This window comes from Montipora foliosa, chromosome 4, assembly GCF_036669935.1.
Source record: "Montipora foliosa isolate CH-2021 chromosome 4, ASM3666993v2, whole genome shotgun sequence".
In the NCBI taxonomy this organism is placed as follows: Eukaryota; Metazoa; Cnidaria; class Anthozoa; order Scleractinia; family Acroporidae; genus Montipora; species Montipora foliosa.
Genome location: NC_090872.1, coordinates 42,299,377 through 42,307,823, shown reverse-complemented (window position 1 = coordinate 42,307,823; position 8,447 = coordinate 42,299,377). Strand labels below are relative to the sequence as shown.

Below are 8,447 nucleotides of genomic sequence, written 5' to 3'. Positions count from 1 at the left end.
TTGGTGTTTCGTAACATCTTATCGGTTTCTGTATTCACACACTTATCCATTCAGTTTCAACATTACAACATATTAAGGAAACAAAGAAGTGTACTATGCACTTAACGGTACGCGAACTTGGACCCTCCAGATCTATAGTCCTGTATCTTCACCACTACACTACACTACACTACACTACACTACACTACACCACATTACACTCCAACACATTATTTACTTTTGTATAATAAGTCAATTGATATCCATGTGTAATGACCAAAACTAATCCTAACCGGACGCTAATTTTTTCTCTAGGCTAAATTTAGGCTCCAAAAAGAGTTTCTACAATTCATCTGAGTGCGTATTCAACCTGAGAACGGATTTTACTGGGAACATATCTTTCATTGATATCCTGAAAAAACAGGAGTTTCCTCGTACTTTCTTATGTCAACCACGAGAAAAAGAAAATTTGAAGACCATTTAACGCTCTATCTGAAAGCTTGGCGAATTACAACTCCGGAAACACTTCATGGCAATTTAAACAAAAAACAAAAAAAAAAACGGTAGCAAAAAGGAAGACTTAATCCTCCTTCCACGCGTTCTTTCTGGGTTTCTTTCCTGCTTTCCTTTTCTCAACTTGAGGCGCCATGTTTTCCTTCCCAGAACTAAGTGCCCTCTTCCGAGTTCCAGGCTTTTCAGGGAAAAATAAGATGACTTTTTCCTTCCTGATATGAATCGAAGACGAATCATCTGTCTTAGACGGATTATCCGCCTAAAATGAACACCGTTCCGTTTTCACACGAAGACGGATAACCCGTCTTAGACGAATTATCCATCTCCAGTGTGAAAACGGCCATTAAGAAGGACCAGAACACATAATTTTTTATATGAAGCGCGCCGCAGCAAAAGCTCGTGTCGATCTATGTTGCTGTTGCATCAAGTTTCAAGTTTTCCCGGGGATATCGGGAGAATCTGCGACAGACGTCTGGCACTTTTTCGATTTCTCGGCAGAACCTGGGACGGTCGAGAAATAGTAAAATCCCCGATCGTCTGGGATTTTCCCGACATATGAAAAGCAGCCTTAAGAACCGAGCGATCAAATGGTTGATAGTTTGCGACAAACTGTTTTCGTTTGAAAGGTTTGATTGGAATCTGAATACCTAATAATAACAAAAATCATGTCAAATCATATTGTCATGTTTTGTTGAAATTTTGACTCAGTCTGGGATTTTCCCGACATATGAAAAGCAGCCTTTAAGAACTGACCGATCAGATGGTTGATAGTTTGCGACGAACTGTTTTCGTTTGAAAGGTTTGCTTGGAATCTCAAGCAATACTTAATAATAATAAAGCGTCATTTCAAATCATATTGTCATGTTTAGTTGAGATTTTGACTCCGTATACGTCACAAAAGCAAATCATACCTGGAACTCAAGCTGCCGCTTCTTCTCAGTCATTTCTGCAAAAGTAAGTTTTAAGTTGGCTAGTTTCGCTTCCACTTCATTTAACTCTTGACGTTTTGCATTTAAAATTTCCATGGTTTCCGCAAGAGAGGCCTCAGCTTCAGCTAAGCGAGCTTTCTTTGGAGCCACAACCTTTCAGAACAGAAAGACAAACAATATCAGTTTCAATTTTCTGTTTTTACAATTTTAATGTGCATGCAAATTTAAATTTTAAAAAATTGCGCATTCAAAAGTTCAAAACCAAGCATCAAGGCAAAACAGCCGTATATATAGAATTCTTCTGGGAATAACATATAAAATGCAAACGGTTTAAAACTCTCAATTTTGGTCAGATTTGGAAAATGTACCAATTGGTATGAAAATGTTGGTTACCAGGAGCCCGTTACTCGAAACTCTTCGGGTGTCACAATTCGCTCTGTACCATCAGAAGGGAGAGGTTAGGGTTCGGGTTATCTTAACCTACAAAAAGACCAGCTTTTTTGAACAAACGGGTGTCAGCTTCACAAATGGCTTTACGTGCTTGAAAAGTTATCGGGACTTTCAAGAAACATTTTGCCTTTTTAACAGAAGCATTTTGACATGCAATTTTCGAGAAGTGGTGGTAAATAAATAATAACATGCATGATTATTTATTTCTTTGATCGTGAGCGGGCGGAATCCTGAGAATCCAGCAATCTCATTAGCTGCGGGAGGAGGCAGACTTTTCCCATCTCTTGACCCTTTACTTGACCACGGCCACGGTAACCAAGTAAGCTAAGCGAAGAGCGAAGCTGCGAATTTAATGAGCGAAGCTTTAATTCGAGTAATCGTTTTTTGCCGCTTGTTGGTTTAAAGTGCCCCAGCGACGAAAAAGTCAATCCTTATTTTTCCTTGGATTTCAAAACTATGTTAACTAAACACTAAGCGACCAAAGTTTTAAGCCTTGATTTCAAATAGACACCCGTTTATTTCGACTGGAATTTTCCTATTTAATGGTCCGCCATTACTAACTTTTTACTGGGTTGCCTATGGGCAAACCCAGTCGAGGTCTGCGTTTAGTTTGTTTATTTTATTTATTTTATTTTTATTTTATTTATTATTTTTTTTCCGTGTCGGTAAAAGTCTTGCCTGTCACTCCCCTGGTAAGTGGTGTCTTTGTGTATTGAGCCTTCTGCGCGTATTTTCTTAGGATCGAAAGGGTAGTGGAACTGCGTAGATTTCTCTGGTGGACACAGCCCTAGTAGAATCATTAACTTAGCCTGCAATGGCGTCGAAAGTCATGCAACGCGAATGGCGTTTTAGTGGATCCTTAAACAAAATATACCCTTATGGAGCTCAATAATGGAAAGTCAGTTGGATAAACTAGGCATGAATCTCAAAAGCGACGAGTACTGGACTTCGACAACAATCTATCGCCCGTCGAGACGAAATCAAAGTGAGCTGTATTTACCTGAAGTACATGGTAATTTGACACAATTGAGTTTCTTGTCTTCACGCACGCAATGAAATAGGAAGAGGTTTTCGCCTCTAAGAGCAAATATGTTGTTTGTTTCAATAAAATTTTCGCTGGAAAAGGATTCTGTGGTATTTTCTGCCTTTGTGAATTATAATATCATGTTGTGTATTGAATTTTCGAGCTTAAGGTTGAAATGTGATATGGGAGAAGTTTTTTAGCATTGCTCTGTAAGCAGGAAGGGTTCACAGGCCTGTTGGAAGCGTGCTTGAGTTTCAACAAAATGAGCCCCAAAATCAGTGAAAACTTGTGACGCAGATGAATAATAAAGTAGCTGCTATTGCCAAAATGATGGAATTACTTGGTGATAATAACGTCGTACGCGTCTTGGAGAGTAAATTTTGACTTTGCATAAACAAGAGTTAGGCGATTGTGATCTTTGTTTTGACTTCGCTCATTTCACTTCAAACTTTATAACACTTGACGGAAAAAGAAACTTACAAAAACCCGGTATCTTGCCATCATTTGACACAGATGCTTCACTGTTTGGCGAGTAAACATGCCAGGGTAACTTAATCACGGCGCCCGCTGAATTCCGGCCATGTCACTTTCGATTTTGCAATTTACTTGAACGTAGCAAAAATCTCCCAAAATGTTTGTCGCTGATCGTAACTTTTTATATTCTATATTCACGGTTCAAAATTAATGTTGTTTTCATGTCGTAAATATTTTCTTCTCGATCGACCGTCCCGGAAACTTCCTTCTGCTCTTTCTAAAAACTGTGTATCAATAGTTATTTGCTTTTTCATCAATATTTGTTTTGCATAAAGCAAGCTACCAAAATCTGTACCTTGCTGAGTTCGCATTTGTTAGCGTTAATAGTGTTTTCGGTCAGATGCTTCTGTTTTTTATGAGGGGTTTATTGTTTTGGCCTCCCATCCTAACACTAACCCCGCGAAACAGGGCTTGACTTCAGTGAAGTTTAGTATGCTCAGAGGGCACACTTGTGGTGCAAAGAAGTTGTGAGGGAACTTGAAAATTATCAACATGTCAGCCCAGAAGCCAATGTTTCTCGCTTCTCTTTTATTTGTTATTCTTCATAGACTGGAATGCTGTATTTCAATACCACACAATTCAGTGCCTTCTGATTTTCTGTAGCACGTACCACAGGCAACCCAGTGTATGCTTCACGGAAGCATCTCGTTTAGTTCTGAATTCTCACGCTGAACTTTTAAGGTAGTCACTTTTCCCTGGATCCAACCCTCTGAGGTCCAATCGGAACGTGAGTAATGGCGGACCGTGAAATCCAAAACTTACACTTAAAGTAAACGGCCTTTGGACAAAAATCAAAGCTCAAAATTTTGCTAGTCAGGTCAAAATCTGAAGGAAAAAAGGAAGTGATTTTTTTTATCACAGACAGGGGTACTTTAAGAACAGTGGTATTGCTAAACTCTCTGACAAAAAACGATGGATTCTGACGAAAGCTATCACAGCGAAAGCGAATTTTATTACCCAAACGAAAAGGATAAAGAAAACAACACTGAAGTTCACCATGAGTGATTAACAAAAATGTATTTTGGGGCAGAGACCAGAAAATACCGAGAAGCCAGAAAACGAATTATGACTGTGATTCTGAAAATACATTTTCAGTGGATAATTTTAGAACAAGCTTCATGGCTTCTTCCTTTTCTCCATAAACTGTTTGTGCCTTGTTTTTGGAAGGTGTTGTTGTGGAATTTCAGTCACTTCACAGACTCAACGGTGACGCGCGAAAAATCCCCATTCTTTTTTTATTGTCGACGGGCGAAAGACGCAATTGTTGTCCATTACTCGTCGCCTTTAAGATTCCAGAATTTTTTTTCACCGCCTGACTTGTTTATACTATGGACGTTGCATTCTAGAGCTCCAGAAGCATATATTTTGTTTAAAGATCCATTAAAACGCTAATCGCGTTACAATGGCTTCGACGCCATTGCATATTTTACAGTGTCCACCTGAAACCTACCAAAATATGCGCAGAACACTCTACGCACAAAGACAATGCTTAGCCTGAGAGTGACAGGAAAGACCTATGGGGCAACTTTTCCATTTTTCCGACACCGAAAACATAATGGAGAAATTCCACTCATATTCTGACAAATTTGCCATATGGCAACCCAGTAACTACTCAAACGAACAATGAGGGTCAAGTCCACCTATCTCAGCCGACCACCGTGATACATACAGTAGTGCGTAGCCAGTCAATCTTACCGCCTGATAAAGTGACTACATCGTGAGACAAACGATCATGTCTTATTATTATTTAAAAAAAAACATTTTAGTAGTTAGAATATAATTAACAAGGTAATAATGAACTCTCCCCGAGTAGGCCGGAAAATGACTTAAAGCTGTACTTAAAAGTTTGTATCCCAGATCTAACGAGTCCATACACTCCTCTTAAATTACTGGTCATCATTCTAAGAGAGATCAAGTTATTTGAATTATAATACTGTGTACAGCCAACACGATCTGCTACTGAGTCCTATATGACGGATTCATCAGGATGCTCCTTCATAATGCCTTACGTACTATTTCAACAACTCGTGCTTCGAGTTTCATCAGGTTTCCAAACGCGAGAAAACATCTGAAATCACGGCCTCGTGGTTTTCTTGTTTTCGAGCGTTTAGAAACCTGATGAAACTCGAAGCACGAGTTTTTGAAATTTCTTCTCCAACAAAGAAAATTAGTTTAAATTATCATTTGAATAAGTTTTCTGAATTGAAGTATTGTTTTTGCTAAGTGGAATGTGAATTTGTCACGTACAGTAAACACCCGCATGTAAGAACAAGTGGATTAAGAACATCAGGCTGAAATTTGGCCAATAAAGTACCATATGAATAAGAACAAATTCAGCCTGATAAAAAAACATGTTCTTAATACAAAGGGAAAGGCTATTAAGATAAAAAAACAATACAGTATGTAGTAACTTATATCGAAGTACTATGGTGTTCAGGACCAGTACAAACTAAAAACTATTATAAAACAGCATTGTATGTTAATTAAACGTTTATTAATATTTAATTTGAAAAATTTCTGAAACCAATTTTAAGAACATTTTAAGAACACTTTCAGGCTGCTTTTTCACTAAGCATCGCTCAAATAAGAACATGATTAGCCTTAAACCTAAAAAAAGTGTTTTTATATGCGGATGTTTACTGTACTTGCTGCTCTGTGACAATTTCTGAATATTCATCACGTCACGTTGCTACCAAGCTGTTTGTCAGTTCTGAGCGAACACGTTGCTTCGCAAATCAAATGGCAAAGTGCAGATTTAGACCTCCTAAAACTAGCTAAGAAGAGAAAAAGTGTATGGCCAGCGCTATCCCGAGGTAACGTGTGCGTCTAGTTTGTTAAATGCAGCGGTAGGTAGTAAATTAGTACGCCTTAGAACTGGGAATTTCTAACATTAGTCCAATTTTAGGTCGGAAGAGTACAGCAAGGTTGGAAGCGAACCAAAAGAAGAGGTTGCCACCATTGGGCGAGAATTTAAATTTAGAAAAAAAATGGCCCTTTCTGTTTTGGGGACTTTAATAACTGTACCGTTACATTTAACGTCAGCAGTAAATAATTTAGGTTTAAAGTTTGTTTTGTAAAATGTGTGATTAAATAAAGTTGTTTATTGTCACGTGTTTTTCTTTTTTTATGAATATGCAGATTAAGAAAATTTCTATCCGAGTTTGAAATTATTTCCAAACACGCCGTGGTTTTCAACTCGTTTTTCATTGGGTTTCTAAACCCATCCACCTGACCAGAATAAGATTCTCTGGTTGGGTAACCGCCGCATAAATAATTAATGAGTTTGAGAAGTATATTTTCCATTACCTCACTTAAGTACGTTCACGCCAATTGTTTCTGCGCATCCTTACTGCGCACGCAAATGCACACGCCACGTCATACACGAGCGCGCGCGCTAAGTAATAAAATGAGAAATGGTAGGGCAAAAGGCCATTGCTATAGCTTTGCCTGGATTTAACGCTCTTGGACGTTCGGTGACCCCTATTTTTCTTTCCAGAAACGGATTTTATTTATAATTATCTCCACGTTGTCCAAAAATGAACAAAAAATCAATGTGGGAAGTTAAAAAAAATTCAAGATTTCTGCTCACGGGACATCAAATCCTGCCATCTTGCGGCTGCAAGGCGCGTGAAACTGTGGTCGCTAAATGCGAACTTGATCTTTAAGGAACCTCACCAGTTGACTAAATTCACTTAATAAGTCCACTTAAACAATATTTGGCAGAGAAGATTTCCCTTCAAAGATTTAATTGCAATATATTTGGGTTTACAGACACTGGCCTTATTCGCTTATTCACATTTTGGGTGTTTTTCCGGGCATGTTCTCTCCAAAACGAAGTCGGTGACCCCCCATTTTTTTTACATTTCTGACATAACTAACTCATTATCTTACAGTGGTTAAAGTTTCAGAAAAAAATCAATGTTGAAAAATTTTCGCGCGAACGTCCTTAAGACAGTACTGAGAAACTGAAATGACAATCAACGTAAGGAAAAGAAAGTATTGAAACTTTTTTTAGTTATACGAAATTGCAATAAGTAAGCATGAGGATTTCTGCCTAAACGAGTGGAATACTCCAGTTGCGTTATAGAAAACGTAATTCATCGAGTAATCATAAATTAAACTTGAGACGATTGCCCACTACCCTGGGTGCCAGAGGAATTTTTTTTTCAAGCACTGAAGCGCATCATTTACAAACATGGCTGAAAATTGCAATTACAGTGATGGCTATTCATTTCAAGAGCTTTAATAATTTTGGAGCAATTTTAACGATGTTGTATAAATGATTGATTTTAGGTGCGCAAGCTTGATTTATTTGATGAAATTTATTTTTCCTAAGAGCGAAACTTTATTGTTGAACGTGTTTAACACAGGATACTGTAATAGCAAAGAGCTAGAAGTCACTGCTTATATTGCAGAATGGAAGACTTCGAAATGCGACAAACGTTTGTCTTTCCTTACCATTTTTCGTCCATACGTCCTCCGTTCCCAGACATGGTTGCAACAAATGTTGACGAGTTCAACTTATTTAGTTAATTCCCCCGACCGCTCTCAAACGAGCCTGAGTATCTATAAGCGCTCTCATGCGCGAGTCGATAAGCAAAATTATTTAACTACAATTACTTAAAATGGATCTTTTCACGTTGTCAAAGCCGTTATAGTGCATGAAGGAAGCACACCGACCATCCACACAATTAGGCCTTTTCCTCTCGGGCCGAAGTCCCGCAACGCTGCTTGTCGCAACAGCTGTTGAGAACCGGTTTTTCGATTTGTCCAATCAGAAACTACTTCGAACGTAATGTTTAATCAGCGAAGTAAGACAAATTCTGTCCCAATTTGCTGACATGGAAATGAGGTTCTGGGGTTGTGCGACCAGAGGCATTTTTTTTTCGTCCTCGACCGTTGATTTGGAATCGCTTAGCGTTCTCTCCGACCTTGAAAAAACAATTCCTCTGGCACCCAGGGTAATTGTCCACCTGACCGCTTTTACTTTCAAAGGGAACATCAACTTGTAGTATATT

The 8,447-nt window shown here is 38.5% G+C and overlaps 1 protein-coding gene and 1 long non-coding RNA gene across 3 annotated transcripts in view; one reads left to right on the top strand and one right to left on the bottom strand.

Moving 5' to 3' along the window:
• The window catches only part of LOC138000823 (uncharacterized), a 15,213-nt gene extending 7,780 nt beyond the window's left edge, over positions 1-7,433 (top strand). The window contains exon 3 of the long non-coding RNA XR_011123203.1: positions 6,335-7,433. This is a non-coding gene — a long non-coding RNA (uncharacterized lncRNA). The remainder of the gene's footprint in view (positions 1-6,334) is intronic.
• The window catches only part of LOC138000821 (dynein axonemal heavy chain 12-like), a 249,655-nt gene that overhangs the window by 38,330 nt on the left and 202,878 nt on the right, over positions 1-8,447 (bottom strand). For both annotated transcript variants that reach the window (XM_068847482.1, XM_068847481.1), the window contains one exon: positions 1,404-1,574. In XM_068847482.1, the coding sequence (XP_068703583.1) occupies positions 1,404-1,574 (171 nt within the window). The remainder of the gene's footprint in view (positions 1-1,403; positions 1,575-8,447) is intronic.